We start from the raw sequence: 17,241 nt of genomic DNA on the forward strand, positions 1-17,241 counted from the left end.
TTGTTTTTGGATCATATTTATATATGGTTTCTTCTTTGCTTGGTAAAATTTTAACTTGCATTTGTGGATGCAGCGACAAACTTTGCTCATAGTCAATGGTTTTTGGAAGCATTCTTAAGCCTGTGAAGTAATTTCCACTACAAAACCATGTCTGTTTTTAATGCAGTGCTGCGTGAGAGCCCAAAGATCAGCGTCATCCAATATTGTTTTTCAACCTTGTCCAATGCATACAGAGATTTTTCCAGATTCCCTAAATCCTTTTAAGGTATTTATGTGCTGTAGATATGAACTCCCCCAAATTCTTTGCAATTTTACATTGAGGAACGCTATTCTTAAATTGTTGCACTATTTGCCCATGCAGTATTAACAGCATTATTTCTATGTTCTGAAGTACTGTATAACTATTAACACATTTAATTCTTACTTTAGTTTTCTTTTCAACTTTATTTTCACATTGCTCCTTTCAGTGTTTTAGGTGGTTTTATGTTTCTTTTTGGCATTTGGCATTGTTTAGAAATATCTGCATTTGCCTGCTGGAACACTTCTGTTGGCTTTACGATGGATTCAGTGTTTGGAGTTGTTGTACATGGTGTCATTTCATTTCTAATTGTAGGCTGAATTTTTAAGTGTAGTTGATTTCTAAATAGAACCTGGCCATTTTCATTCTCAAATTCTTTTAAACAAGGAGAAAACTGCCTATCAACTGCACCTTGTTGCATCTGTGTTCCTGTATTATAATCCCTATGCCTCAATGCATCTCCTGGCTGTAAGTTGGACAGTTGTTCTGCTTGGTTGTTATGCAAATTCTTTACTTTTTTTTCTGTTTTCCTTGCTGTATAACTGAGCTGATAGCAGAATAGCATGAAGGTCTTTGTGGATTGGAAAATGTGTGTGCATTATCTCACACATTAGCATTGTGCAGGAGCAAACCTATTTTCCAGTGTACACTTCTGCAAATTATTAGACTTTGTGAAGTCATAGGCCTCTTGACTGTTTTTACTGAATTCTATGTGATAGAATCCAGAGTAATTGGGACTTGAGGTACCCTGCTGAAAAAATCCACTGCTTGGAAAACATACATGCATCATGGCCAATTTAAAGATAGAACCTGGACAATCCAGAAACCCTTGCAGACACAGGAAGACTATGTAAACTCCATGCAGGGAAACCCAGGATGCAAATTTTTTCTGCCAATTTGCCTAGTGGATGACTTAGACAAACATTTTTATCCCAGTGCCCCATGATGCCTCGCAAGGCCAGTGTGAAATCTCAGAGCTGTAGCTGCCATGTACAAAACTTCCATGCATGCATAATGTAAGATTGTTGCCAGTATTCTTTACACATGTGTGTTTTTATGACCTGATCAATACTCTAGCCTTCCATCCTACATATACTGTATATTAAAAGAAAAAACTTTCTTTTTCATTTGAGGGGAACATTAGCTGACTATAATGAGAATAATATGAGTACTGCCACCAGATATATAACACTGATCCCTGCAGCATCACATAACTAATTTACATACATAATTAGCCAGTACCATAAATACTAGTTAATACAAGTATCAGAAAACACAGAACCTGTGAACTAATAATAAGGAAAGATGTATTACTATTTACAAGGCTTTTTTTGATGGAAGAAAAAAACTGTGATGTTTCTGCACTGATACACTGAAAACAAAAAAGACATTCCAGCTACACCTGGGGCTGCAACAAACAGTGAAACAATCCAGTCCCAAACTGATAGTCCTTGGCATGACCAATATGTGCCCCAAGATTGGAACTCTGTTAGCACAATAATATATGTATTTTTTACCTCTAGTTTGTAGCCATTTTGTTTTTATTTTGTTTGTGATTATCATTCTGTCCATATCTTTTCTTGTTTGAGGCCTGTTGTGCAGTTATTAACACTGCTACCTCACAGCACAGATCATATTTTTGGCCAAAATAATTGGTATAACTTCCTTAAGCCTCAGGGACACTTAAAAGACCATTGCACCATTATAATCCAATCAAATTCATCCTTCTACATTGACATTAAAGCATTTTTTGGGTTTGGCAAAGTTCCTGAACATTTGCGTGATTATGCCAAACTCACGGTGAAGCTAACTGTGCAGGGTTGTTATCACTAGTTAGGACTGTTGTTTTCAAACTAAGTAAGTATGTGATACCAGTCACAGGTTCTAAAAATCCTAAAAATCTTAATCAGTATTAAAGTTCCCTTTCTGTAAATTTCAAATTATTATCATAAATACATACTCTACAACCAAACACTATTACGGAACATCAAAAGACAATGCCTTTTTCAAAACTTAACAATGTATAAATACATGTAAACTCTTTAATCCCCTCTAATGCTTATAATCTGCGTATACATATCTGTGTATGTGAGAACTGGACCTCACACACCGTTTGAATAAAAAGATGATGTAGGATACTCTTTTATGTTTTGCCAAAACATTTTTGTGAGATTCAAACATTTTAAAAGGACATCATCTGTGTATTTCACTTTGTGTCCTGTCTTCCTCTATAGCACCCTTCAGGGCCAGGGCGTAGTTTATTTAATATTGATGCCCAGATGTGAATTGCTGTCCCTGTTCTGTAAAGAATTAGACTATAATCGCTAAAAAAAGAACACATACCTTTACTCACAGTCTTTAAGTACACGAAAGCTTATTCCCACCACTCAAAAAAAATTTATTGTATCATTTCACAAAATGCATATTTTGCCTGCATTGTCTGCCACGATCATGTGCATGCATGATTCAAATATCTAGAATGGTTGAGCATACATATAGCGCCAATCAAGTACCAAAATAAGATATGTACTGTATATAGTTAGTTTTAATCAAGTTTCAGTTTAGTAATTTTACTACAGATGCTTTGGCATGGGCAGAATGTAATGCAGAGATGTCATTCCTGCTGCAAAGTGCCCGGATCTGCATGGAGCTTCCACATTCTCCCCATGTGTTTTTGAACTGATTGGCATCAGTGAGTTTACTCACTCCAAAATGTTATCCTTGGTTCTTTTATTATAATATCCTCAGGAAGAGTCACTCAGCTTGCACTATAAAATTCAACATACTTGTGTATAACACTCTGAGGGAATTAATACTGAGTGCTGATTGAACTTAAGATGGTATCAGTGTGCACTGGCTTGGATCTTTCAAAATTGTAAGGCTTTTATAAAAAAATGTAATGCACTCTAAACAGGTCACTTCATATTTATTGTTATGCATACAAAATACAATGAAACTCTTACTGTATGTTCACCATCCCTTCACCATGAGGTTATATTAAATAACACTACAGAGTAAAACAGGTGAAAATTAAGCCATATTTAGGAAAAAATAATCATATGAGTTGAGTGATCATATATCCATTGTTACAAGCCACGGCAGAACATAACTGCTAGGCAAACAGAATTGCAAAAAAAAATTATTTTTCCCAGTTTACTTTTGTTTTCACAAGTATGCATCAGAAAGAAGCAAATATATACTATGGTTGTGAAGAAATTACTTTTATTTGAAAAATACCAAACTTATCCTTTAAAACGTTTCTCTATTTTATAAAAAGGCTTTCACAGTTTTCTGTCAAAGACACTTGCGAAGAATTGTGGCAGAATTGGACTTGGCAGGACACAACCAACGATAGGATGTTGGTGTATCACATTGCATGCTCATACACATATCCACACTTACTCACAATTTGCAGTTGAATAATTTACAGTCTCCAGGAAAACCTAATGCATGCTTCTTAGGAATAGGGAAGAAAGTAGTAACTGCATAAAATGCAGAAATTTATAGGGAGAATGTGACCTATCCTTTAATTAAACCCTGCTCTATCAATCTTTGAGGTATAACTTAACATTTTAGTTTACGAGTAGTTTCTTAAATAGTCTTTTTTGTTTGTGTTTTTTCTCTCTAAACAAGGTCTCATGCTTTAGCATCTAGCTCTTACAAAATTTCCTTGCAACACAGTCCCTTTTTGGTGTTACACAATTAAATGGAAGTGTTCTCAACAAATGTGAAAGTGTTTTTATTCAGAATGATATAGTTTATACTATCATATATCTGTATGTTTTATTAAGAGTAAATAATGATGCTTTTTGTAATATAAATAATGTACAGTATTTCTTAAACAAATAAAACTTTGTTTACAGTTTAGAATCAAGATATTATTTGGATTCTCTATACAAACTTTAATCCAAGTAATATGTCAGAGCATATTTCTTTTTCCAATAAAGCTGGGCTAAAGCAGAAATTTCTGTTGTCTTTTGTGGTATTTTTTTCCTGGTATTTTCTACTGTACAGTAAATGTCAGACTTAGTATACTGTTCCAAACAATATAAATGGTTTCATATGTTAATATAAATTATGTACTTTTTATTATTGTTATTTTATTGTGAATAAATGCCATTGATGAACATAATGAATCACAGCCTCCAATGTCAATCATCTAATATGAAGCCAAAAGCATCTGGAAGCTCAACAAAGACACTTATAGTTTTTCCACTTTTTAAATTTCTATTGGTAAAATGTCTTTGTTTCATCATTGCGTGTTTATCAATAGAATATCAATCAATATTAATGCTAGAAGTATCAAAAATAAGGTAAGTGAGTTGGAGTTGTATGTAGCAGAGCATAATTATGATATTATAGCAATAACGGGAACCTGGCTAATTAACAAAGATGGGGATGAGTGTAACATAGAGGGATACACATTTTTTAGGAAGGATAGACAGAACAGAAAAGGAGGTGGGGTTGCTGTTTATGCCAAACAGGGTTTAAATGTAAGTCATCTTCAGTTGGATGATGAGCCCCATCTTAGTGAGGACATGTGGCTTCGCCTGGAAAATATTAGGGAAAAAGGTCTTATTTTAGGAGTGTGTTATAGACCACCCAATTCAGACAGTAATTTCAACACACATCTTTTTAGTAATATCAAAAAGGCAAGTTTACAGGGGATATTATAGTCATGGGGGACTTTAATTATCCAAATATTAACTGGGATAACCTTACAGATGGAGGAGCACAAGAGCAGGAGTTTTTAGAAGTAATCAGCGACTGAAAATCTATATATATATATATCTAATATCTATATCTCTATCTATCTATATTATATATATCTATCTATCTATATATCTATATATATATATATATATATCTATATCTATATATCTATCTATATAATCTATATATCTATATCTATCTATCTATATATCTATATCTATATATATATATATATATATATATATATATATATCTCCTTTGGGGTGCGAGTAGCTGTTGCTGGGGGTGCCAGAATCCATCGTGGAAGAAAAACTAAAAACATTATTTGTACAAATCTGTCTATTCCTAAATAATTAAATGGACAGGCTATTACGTATCAGTGCAATACGCTGCTTGTTAAAACGGATGACTCCTGCTCTTACGTGCACTTAGTGCTGCGTGGGTATTATGAACTATTGTATCTGTTCAAGTTCTATTTAACTTTTAATTATAAGTAATTTTTATTTAGTCGACAGAAATATGTTTAGTAGGAATGTAAGTTAAATTTAGTCATCATTGCATAAACTTTTCTTCACCATAGAAATTTAAAGACTAAATTCAACTTCCATTCCTACCAAAAGATATTTCTGGCGACTAAATAGAACCTACTTACATCCAAATTCGAGCTATTGTGCTGTCGCCTGCCTGCCTGAATAAGTCACCCTCGCTTCGCTCATACTTTTTTACCGTTCATTTAATCATGGCTTGTCACGGAAAAATTATAAAATGGAAGGAGGATTACACTGAGTATGACTTTACCAAAACAATTACTGATGGCGAATAAAGTATCCATTATTCATAAAGCTTCAGTTGGTGATCTGTTTTTCTGCGTTAACCTCATAATTTTTCATACTTCTTCTCAAACCAAGGGGGTACGAGGGTAAAATGAATCGGGAAGCTCTGATATATATATATTGAATATATTGAAATAGTTTTACTGTCAAATAATGCAAACAGTACGCGGCACGTGCTTCGCCCTAATTCTGGGCTCATCACGCATACACACTCACTGCACCTCCTCTCGGGAATCGAACCTCGGACGTCAGCGCTAGAGGCGTGGTTTGTTTATTTGACAGTATGTAGATCGGAGTATATATATATATATATATATATATATATATATATATATATATATATATATAAAAAGATAACTCCTGTAGCCACAATAAATGCCTTTATTGAATAGACAAACCAGGGGTGAACAAGTTCGTTTCTACTGCAGTCACAGCCGCGACACACATAAAAAACATCAATAATAACTCATAAAGTTGCAATATTATTTAGGAAAATTGCAACATTTTATTCACCAAAAATTCGGATTATTTGTAAATAAAATCCATCGTCCTCTCTTTCCTCAGAAACAGTTCAATTACTCTGTCGTACGGATTATCCGTGCGCTTTAGTTCCATCAAAACCTAACTTTCTATGGCCATCGAAGCTAATGGTGAAAGGCGAACCCGCCCTGTGCTATTTCTGGCATAAGTTTCAATTCGCTTTAGGGCTGAAAATATCCGCTCGACAGAAGCAGTGTACACAGGAATGCTCACCGCCAAATATACCAATGTGAACAGCTGCCCCATGCTCTCATTCAGATTTTTCTGATGAAGGAAGTCAAGGAGATCAGTGAGAGATTTTCCTGCAAAATCATCCATGGCATACATTACAGTCAGTTCTGTTTTTAGCCAAGACAGATCAAAAAGCGCTCTGTGGCTCTTGTGTTAAAGTGGAGAAGGCTGCATGCGTGAAATTTTTCTTGTGTTCCCGAAACTTCTGGGGCTCGAGGAGTGTGACAAACATCAGGTTTTCGTGGTCTTGAAATCTGGTCTGTGTCTGACAAATAATATTATCCAGAATCCTGCCATGGAGTTCCTCATATCGGCTTATATCCAATCAATGGGTCTGAATACGGTGACGTTGCCGTAAACCTGCTAGAGGGCTCTACTGACACCAACTCAATAGTGTCTACCATCAGAAATACATCCTGAAAAGGTTAATAATAGAATTTTGTGTCTTTCTATAATAGGTGAATTGTCAATGAGTTTGGATAGTAAATAAAGTTAAAAGGCTAGATAAAATATAACGTAGAATAAATACATATAAATAAAGGTAATGCATTATTCCCATTCCCAGAAACATATACAGCATCTTATGGTATTAATATTTACATGGTTAGGCTGAGACTTAGTAGATTTAATCTACAATTTAAAAAAAAAAACCTTTACAATTCTTTTGAGTAAACATATACTGCACGTGATTACAATAATTTACAAAGACCTAGTAGTTAAAGATCATTCATTTAAATCAATTACTTGTGGTTTGTTAAATGAATAAGTAATGTTGTGGTTTATTTTTAGACTGGTTAATATGCTTACTTTGTAGGTACTTCTGATTTTTTGTGTCTTTAAAATTCATGAATGCCAAAATTATTTAATCAGTGAGCAATAAGAATTGCAACAAAAATTAGTGTTATGGTTTTGAAATATCACATACATTTTGGGTAATATCTTTTGAATTGTCAAGTCAACTGTCATAAGAGTGCCTGATAATAGCTTTGTAAATCATAAGTCAAAACATATTACATTTATAAAAAATAAATTTGAAAAATTTCAGACTGTAAATATGTGAAAAAGACCAATAAAAATTATATTCCTTATTTATAATGTAAAGTAAATCTATTTACTCTTCTTTAGGTCACGTTTGTTAGATGTTCTTCCTGGTCTAAAGAAGCTTAATGGTGAACTAGCCCATTCTATAGAGGAATCTGCTGAAATATGCGCAAGACCACCTGCAGGAGGTTTTTTGGCAATCTGTGAATCCCAGCTTGAAGAGTATGATCTGTTAATCCAGAGCCAAAATGATGAATTCAAGTAATTGTTCCTTTTTTTTTCTCTGCTTTATTGTGTTTAATTGTGATTTTATCTTGAATTTAACAATATGAGTATTAAACAGCAATAGAACATTTCTAGAACATTTTAAGTTTGATTTAATTGGCTATACAAAATACTGATTAAGGTCAGACTTTTTATTTGACTTGTATTCATGTTCCACCCAAAATTTTTTTTGCAGGGAATACCTACTGTACTAATGTTATGTAGCTTTGCAGTTTTTTAATATGTATTTAATTTCCTAAGTATTTTAGTTTGCACATTATAGAAGAGTTTTTTTTCTTTTTTTCTTTTATCTTTTATTAAAATATTTTTCTTTAAACTCCATTGAATAATAAGTATTTCAGTATCTAATGAACATAAAATACACAATATCTATCTATCTATCTATCTATCTATCTATCTATCTATCTATCTATCTATCTATCTATCTATCTGTGTGCAAGTACAGAAAAAGCACACATCAATTCAAAGAAGAAATACTGTTAAAATATATACAGGACAACAAAAAATGTAAAGAATATTTACATGTTGCCATCAATGTTATTTCTATTTAATATTCCAGATGTAAAGAAATAGCTACAGCCACAAAGTGAAGCTCTAAATACAAAACATGTGACAATTAGAGTAGATGCCTGGATTGTGTTAACAAAGGAGACCTACATGACATACAGTAGTACCATATGCATCACTGGTATATAGACATGTATGTTAAATTGACAAGTAATTTACAGTATATATTAAGATGTATTCTTTCTCTACATTTGTTTCCTCGGATAGATAAACATATTATCCCGCCCATACATTAGTGGGAAATTTAGTTTTCAGTGTATTAAATGGCAGTCCCAGCCAAAGTCTTTTTTGTGATTAACTATCCATTTCCTTTCAGTTACTAAAATATCAAATTAGACAGAATTTCCACCCCCGAATGAAGAAGAAAAGTAAAGGTTATTTACAGGCTTGAAGTTCCTATCCACAGTTTATAAAATTATTGAACATCTAGGACCTCATGTATAATGCTGTGCATAGACTTCACACTAAAACATGGCGTACAAACAAAAATGGAAATGTGCATATGCACAAAACAATCCAGTTTCATACAACTGCATGCACCAAGTTCCGCACACTTCACATTTATAAACCCCAATGAACATGAAATTTAACACACATGCATACGTCTACAGCTCCACCCCGACTCCTTCCACAATTTAGCATATTTGAATATGCAAATCAATATAAATAGCCCCTCCTGTCAATGTTTGTGCAGAAGACAATGGCAAAAGCAAGTGGAAAAAAGAAGAATTTCAGTGAATACTATTTGTTGGCGTAAGAAGTGGTATAAGCAACAATAGGAAGTTATGGAGTGATATTGCGTAGCGGAGATACTCGAAAGTTCAGAAAGTCGCACAGTGCCCGAAATAAAAAAAAGGTGGTCAGATATCAAAGTCAATATGAAAAGGCGAGTCGCAGCACACCATCTGTTTATTCTATTTCAGACAATATTACAAAAGCTGACCCCCATGTCAAAGATGTAAATGCACACGGTGATGATGCTACTGTGCCCAGCACATCTTTAGACGTTTGCTGCTCACACACCTCTGCTTCAGAAACCACTGGGCGACCATCTGGATGTGTGCTGACAGACGCAGTTGTGGAGTCATCAAATGCCATAGTAGATGCTGTGGCTAATGTACTAAGGAATATAAAGGCTATACTATTTGATATTGACCACAAATTAAATGAACTGGTTAAAAAATAAATGCTGCATCTGATTACCTGTTTTCACATTGTGCTAATTACATTCAAGCGAAGTTGTAAATCTTTAAGTTTTGTCTCATAATTTGGTGGGTCAGGTTCATCATACCACACCTCTTCATACAGGCAAGCCATGATTGTGTGCCACATTATGCAGCACGCTACATGCTTGCACAATGCAACACATTTTCTGTGGACTATAGAGTAGCACATTAACAGAGTGGAAATGCTTTCAGTTTACATAAGCAAATTCATTCTCTGAAGGCATCTTTATAGTGTAGCATCACAATGGATAGATTCTTGGCTCTTACATGGCTCTTTGAGGTGACTAGCTATCATTAAAAGGACTGCTCACCTTTTGCTGCACTAGTTGGAAAAAGCACCGTTGCAGTTTTTATAAGCTTTCCTGCTGTAGATGATGTAATGCCAGCTTGTTCTTTTGGTGATTCATCCCTGGCTGATGTACCTTGTCCAGCATCTTTGTAATAGCAATGAACATGCAGTTGACCACACCGATTACATTTGGAAAACTGTGCGAATTGCACTTTCATGTTTCCAGTTCAACCAGAGTGTAAGGAAATCTTGTATATCTGGATGACAAGCACGTAATACCATCCCATACAGCTGGCATGGCGTGACTCAGTGATGTCTGTGAAATACCCGATTGGTCAGAAAGTTCATGCTGAAAAGCTCCTGTGGCTAAAAACTTGCAGAGAAGCAGGTAGAGCACAATTCCTCAAAGTCTGCCTTTGTAAAGCAGGCACTGGTTCAATGCACAGCTCAAAGAGTATAGCTCTTGGAAAAAGAAATCGACTTAGAAGCCAGTCGTTATCATCTAAATATATGTGTTCCTTTCTAATTTTTCCATTTGCAGTGTCTTCTAATAACGCTAAAGCAGCTTTGGTAGTTGGAATAGTTTAGCTATTCCATGCACCATTATATTGTTACAGAATGACTACAATCAAGTGAATTAAATTTGTAAATGATATGCAATTAATTTTGGTATCTATACTAATAAAAGGCAAAGCCCTCACTGACTGACTGACAGACTGACTCACTCACTTACTCACTCACTGACTCATCACTAATTCTCCAACTTCCCATGTAGGTAGAAAGCTGAAATTTGGCAGGCTTATTCCTTACAGCTTACTTACAAAAGTTAAGCAGGTTTCATTTCGAAATTCTACACGTAACGGTCATAACGGTCGATAACGGTCGACAACGTCTGCCATGTTGAACTTTCTTATTTATGGCCCCATCTTCACGAAATTTAGTAGGCAGCTTCCCTGCGCTAACCAAAACCGATGCACTTACTTATTGCGATGGTATGACGCCACTGTCGGCCGCCATATTGAATTTTCCAAATGTCACTAATTCTCCAACTTCCCGTGTAGGTAGAAGGCTGAAATTTGGCATGCCCATTCCTTACAGCTTACTTACAAAAGTTAAGCAGGTTTCATTTCGAAATTCTTCGCGTACCGGTCATAACGGTCAACAACGTCTGCCATATTGAACTTTCTTATTCATGGCCCCATCTTCACGAAATTTGGTAGGCGGCTTCCCTTAGCTAACCAAAACCAATGTACATACTTATTTCGGTGGTATGACGCCACTGTCAGCCGCCATATTGAACTTTCCAACGTCACTAATTCTCCAACTTCCCGTGTAGGTAGAAGGCTGAAATTTGGCAGGCTCATTCCTTACAGCTTACTTACAAAAGTTAAGCAGGTTTCATTTCGAAATTCTACGCGTAATGGTCATAACGGTCAACAACGTCCGCCATGTTGAACTTTCTTATTTATGGCCCGATCTTCTTGAAATTTGATAGGCGGCTTCCCTGCACTAACCAAAACCAATGTGCATACTTATTTCGGTGGTATGATGCCACTGTTGGCCGCCATATTGAACTTTTCAACAGTCTTTGTTACTTATGGGCCCATCTTCAAGAAATTTGGTGCACGGGTTCCCAACGCTAACTGAATCCTACTTACATACATATATACGTCCATAGCCTGCAGCTCGGTCACCGTGTGATGTGGCGTTGGGTCCCCCATCCCAACGCCTCCCACGTTGTTGGCTGCCTGTTTATATAAGGCCGTCCGTCGCTCTGGTCTCTACATTCCCTTCCTTGCTTCACTACGGGATTCACGTCTCCCTGCTGATAACTACAGCCTTTTTGTTTTATCCACAGATTCTCTGCTGTTTTATTGTTTGTTTATTACAATTATAGTTATTGTATAGGTATTTTAGACTTACTTTACATTGCTCAGGTACCCATTTCCTTTATTATTCCAACCCCCATTACCATGTCTATCGAGGTGATCACCATTGATCAAAGAACTGTCACTTACTGAGTGGTTTCCACGCCCAGAGATGGCACCTGCCTTTTCCATTCTCTTTGTTACATATTGCATGGCCATATCAGGCTCACTCTTGATATCCGCAGGAACATTGTGTCTTATGTATTGAATGACTGGGACAGGTTTAAGGTGTGGACTGATGACGGTACAGGAGATGATTATACTACACAGGAGCACTATAAGAGTGAAATGCTTAAGCCCTTCACCTATGGCTCTGCATGTGAGTTGATGGCTGCCGCTGAATTGTTCGGTTGTCGCTTTCAAGTGTACCGAAATGGCCAAATATTTTACACCTTTCGACAACCGCCAATGCCTCTTTAACATCTTAGATCCACAGGTAACGATTTCAGTAGTGGACACTTTGATGTTTATGAATGTTTAAACTCTCAAAAGCTGGATGTGATTTTATCGATGAAACCGGTTGTGTGCTTACAACGCTTGACAGATGCTGAATGTTACTTCAACACAACAAATCCTGCAAATACTGTCGTAATTGAAACAAACCATGAAACTCAAACCGATTATGACAGCAGCAATCCAAGCTGTGAGATTTGAGACAAGATTACTGTTCACATGGCCAACTGTAAGTTGCATGCTCAAGAGTAAGCTCAGCGCACGGCTTGGTAATGTTACAACCGGAGGGCCGAACTGACAACATGGTATACAAAGAGATCCTTAACAAATAATTATTGGCATATTTTCCCTCAGTTTATAAAGGTTACATTTTATTCTTAATAAAAATTTTAATGCAGTACTTCGCCGCTGCGAAGCGCGGGTATGTTGCTATATTTTATAAATCCCAATCTGAAAAATGGGAGACCACACATAAACAGTAGCGCTGCTTTGATGATGAGTGCCGCCAGTTTGCAAAATCAAGCAGAAACATGTGTATGCACGGGGCGAGGCTGCCGTCAAAATGTGCGTGGCTTTATGCCAAGTTTAGTTTTTATATACCTCAAAGTGTGTGTGGAAATGGGCGTACGCAACATTTTTGTGTGCACGCACCATTTATACATGAGGCCCCTAGTCACAATGATAAATAAATATTGCTAAACTAATTATTGAGTAATATTGACTGGCTCAGCCTTATCAAACATGCTTCCTATTTGACAAATATATTCTTAATAATGATTAATGAAGCATGTTATTTTTTCACACAAGTGATATACAGGTAAAATTATGTTACAACGAATATATTTAGAACAAAATTTTCATTACAACAAAGTATTTTTATGGTCCCGACAGCTTCCCCATATGACACGAGTCTATAAAAATCTTGTTACTATGAAGTACATTCAGCAGATACTTTCATTACAACGAAGTGCACAAAAGACCTTGAAATGCCTGAATGAATCATCCACAGAGCAGTTAGTTCTGTGGCCGCAGCTCAGTTGTGCACAACAATCCCCAAACAGAAACACTGTAATTCTTTTTTCTTTATTTGAACTTTCCTTGTACTGGTTTGTTTTTGGTTTTTTTTTTGCCTTTTTTGTTTCTTGTGGTTTTCAGTGATACCTTTTGCTTTTTGCTCGTCAACATTTGAAAAACATCCATTAGAATTTAACTAATTGTCACCCTCCTATAGAAACGGTAGACACAAAAAAACGATAACAGTTCATATATTAGAAAAAAAACTTACATTTTTTGCAGCTCTCAATTTTGGCAAAAAGATAGAAGATGATGCCAGTGAATTCGGAATTTCGCCATCGACACAGTCATCTTTCTTGCAAGACCGAGCAAAAAAAGAAGAAAAATCTCGGGTTGCAAACACATGTGAACTGCTGCATTTAAAGATGTTGAAAAGCAGTTTTTATGTGGTTCAGTGATGCTCGTTCAAGAAACATTCCTATTAATGCGGCACTCATTCAAGAAAATGTGAGATTTTTAAACTCTCTTGGGACCTCCTCCAACTAGACAGCACGCCGAAGAGCATCTCAGAGTGCGATCTCCATGTCTGTATGGGGCAATAGCAGGCTGACAGCTATGCTGTGTCTCTCCACCAAAGTAAACAGAAAAGATCTCGATGGATGATGCAAAGTTAGGAGCATGTACATTGTAAATGCAGATAACAAGATTACTTGGTTACTGACCTGACCACGACCCTGCCTGACTGCTGTGTCTGTGTACAGCAGAGGGGCAGATCATGCTAAAATAAATAACTGTATCGTTCCTGTTTCAAGCTGAATAAAGCTAGTTTTGCTAAAGTACTTTAAGTTTTGATGCGCAAGACAGGGACTTACAGTGGGATGCAAAAGTTTGGGCAACCTTGTTAATAGTCATTTTTTTCCTGTATAAATCGTTATTTGTTACGATAAAAAATGTCAGTTAAATATATCATATAGGAGAGACACACAGTGATATTTGAGAAGTGAAATAAAGTTTATTTGATATACAGAAAGTGTGCAATAATTGTTCAAACAAAATCAGGCAGGTGCATAAATTTGGGCACCGTTGTCATTTTATTGATTCCAAAACTTTTAGAACTAATTATTGGAACTCAAATTGGCTTGGTAAGCTCAGTGACCCCTGACCTACATACACAGGTGAATCCTATAATGAGAAAGAGTATTTAAGGGGGTCAATTGTAAGTTTCCCTCCTCCTTTAATTTTCTCTGAAGAGTAGCAACATGGGGGTCACAAAACAACTCTCAAATGACCTGAAGACAAAGATTGTTCACCATCATGGTTTAGGGGAAGGATACAGAAAGCTGTCCCAGAGATTTAAGCTGTCTGTTTCCACAGTTAGGAACATATTGAGGAAATGGAAGACCACAGGCTCAGTTCAAGTTAAGGCTCGAAGTGGCAGACCAAGAAAGATTTCGGATAGACAGAAGCAACGAATGGTGAGAACAGTCAGAGTCAACCCACAGACCAGCACCAAAGACCTACAACATCATATTGCAGCAGATGGAGTCACTGTGCATCATTCAACCATTGGGCGCACTTTAAACAAGGAGATGCTGTATGCGAGAGTGATGCGGAGGAAGCCTTTTCTCCGCCCACAGCACAAACAGAACCGCTTGAGGTATGCTCAAGCACATTTGGACAAGCCAGCTTCATTTTGGAATAAGGTGCTGTGGACTGATGAAACTAAAATTGAGTTATTTGGGCATAACAAGGGCGTTATGCATGGAGGAAAAAGAACACAGCATTCCAAGAAAAACACCTGCTACCTACAGTAAAATATGGTGGTGGTTCCATCATGCTGTGGGCTGTGTGGCCAGTGCAGGGACTGGGAATCTTGTCAAAGTTGAGGGACGCATGGATTCCACTCAGTATCAGCAGATTCTGGAGACCAATGTCCAGGAATCAGTGACAAAGCTGAAGCTGCGCCGGGCTGGATCTTTCAACAAGACAACGACCGAAACACTGCTCAAAATCCACTAAGGCATTAATGCAGAGGAACAAGTACAACGTTCTGGAATGGCCATCTCAGTCCCCAGACCTGAATATAATTGAAAATCTGTGGTGTGAGTTAAAGAGAGCTGTCCATGCTCGGAAGCCATCAAACCTGAATGAACTAGAGATGTTTTGTAAAGAGGAATGGTCCAAAATACCTTCAACCACAATCCAGACTCTCATTGGAACCTACAGGAAGCGTTTAGAGGCTGTAATTTCTGCAAAAGGCGGATCTACTAAATATTGATTTCATTTCTTTTTTGTGGTGCCCAAATTTATGCACCTGCCTGATTTTGTTTGAACAATTATTGCACACTTTCTGTAAATCCAATAAACTTCATTTCACTTCTCAAATATCACTGTGTGTGTCTCCTATATGATATATTTAACTGACATTTTTTATCGTAACAACCAACGATTTATACAGGAAAATAATGACTATTAACAAGGTTGCCCAAACTTTTGCATCCCACTGTATAGCATGACCCCGATCTTTTATGATTTGCTTCTGTGGTGCTTCACTGCTCTGCTGTGAACCTGCTATTGCCTTACCCCAGCAACGGACAAACAATCTTCCACAGACACTGCAATCACGCTTTGGGATGCACTTCAGCGTGTCGTTCCGTTGGGTGAGGATTTGGGGGGGTTCCCAAAAGTGTTCAGAAACCTCACAATAAATAAGAGAAAAAGGATGATTCGGCTTCTGATTGATAACTGTGCTGCACACAACATGCTTCCACATTTAGATAATGTTCGCTTTGAATTTGTTTAACCCAAAAACTGGAACCTTTCAAGGGACCCAAAATCATTACCTGGGTTCAGCCCCTGAAATTTAGCTTGTTTAATTTTCATAATGACCCCTAGACCTGGGCCTGACAGGTCTGTTCAGAGATCTGTGCATGTTACTTTTAGAGAAATTTCTTCTGAGTAATATAAGCCTGAAGATACCATTTTACCATGGAAATTGTTGAGCTGCTTAGAAAATTTCAGGTCCTTTTGTGTATTTGAAAGAATTTTGTAAGACTCTGTTTTATTAAAAGTGTGTGCTTCCTGCAAAATTTCTAAAGAGCAGTCCTATGTTAAATTATACTGACAGAGAGAGAATAAACAGCAGAGTGTGGCGTTTTTTTATTATCTTAATTACATTTGTTTTTAAACTTAAAACTACAGTCAACTATAGTAATTTAAACTTTAAACTGTGTAGTTGTCTAACTGTACCTTATTATTTCTTCTTCTGTTAAACAGAAAATAAAAAAAATATATACCTGTAGAAGATCATAAGCTTGATCTTCATCATTCTTACAATGAACGTAAAGAGTAATGAAGCCATAGAAGAATCAGGTTATAAATATGCAATATATGAGGTGCGCTGTATCTCTGAATTTGTTTCTGTTGGGGTTAGCCGGTTAAGTTTTTTTTTATCATTTTATTCAAGTAACAGATGTAAATACAATCTGAGGAATTTGATGATTGTCCTTTTAATGAGTTATAGTTATAATGAGCTCAAATATCAGTTTGATTTCCCTGGCAGTTTTATGTGTGTTTTGCCTTTAAGTAAAAAGTTATGTAATAAAACTACAGAAATTGAAGTCACAAAACCTTGAGTGCATTGATGAGATTATCCTCTCAGCAGGTTAGATCTTCCAATACAGGCCTTTGTTTAGCTTGACCTTTGAGTGGGCATAGCCAATGCTATACAGACTGCAAGCTGTAAATATCTCCGGAAGGAAAATTATAGATTCACATTTGGTTTAGAACAATCAAGTGATAGAAGGCTAGGAAAGGTCACGAT

The 17,241-nt window shown here is 36.4% G+C and overlaps 1 protein-coding gene across 1 annotated transcript in view; it reads left to right on the forward strand.

Moving 5' to 3' along the window:
- Nucleotides 1–17,241, forward strand: part of lrriq1 (leucine-rich repeats and IQ motif containing 1) — a 140,400-nt gene that overhangs the window by 42,593 nt on the left and 80,566 nt on the right. Inside the window, exon 15 of the mRNA XM_039761770.1 lies at nt 7,741–7,917. Coding sequence (XP_039617704.1) covers nt 7,741–7,917 — 177 coding nt within the window. The remainder of the gene's footprint in view (nt 1–7,740; nt 7,918–17,241) is intronic.

Source organism: Polypterus senegalus, chromosome 8, assembly GCF_016835505.1.
Source record: "Polypterus senegalus isolate Bchr_013 chromosome 8, ASM1683550v1, whole genome shotgun sequence".
NCBI classification, from domain to species: Eukaryota; Metazoa; Chordata; class Cladistia; order Polypteriformes; family Polypteridae; genus Polypterus; species Polypterus senegalus.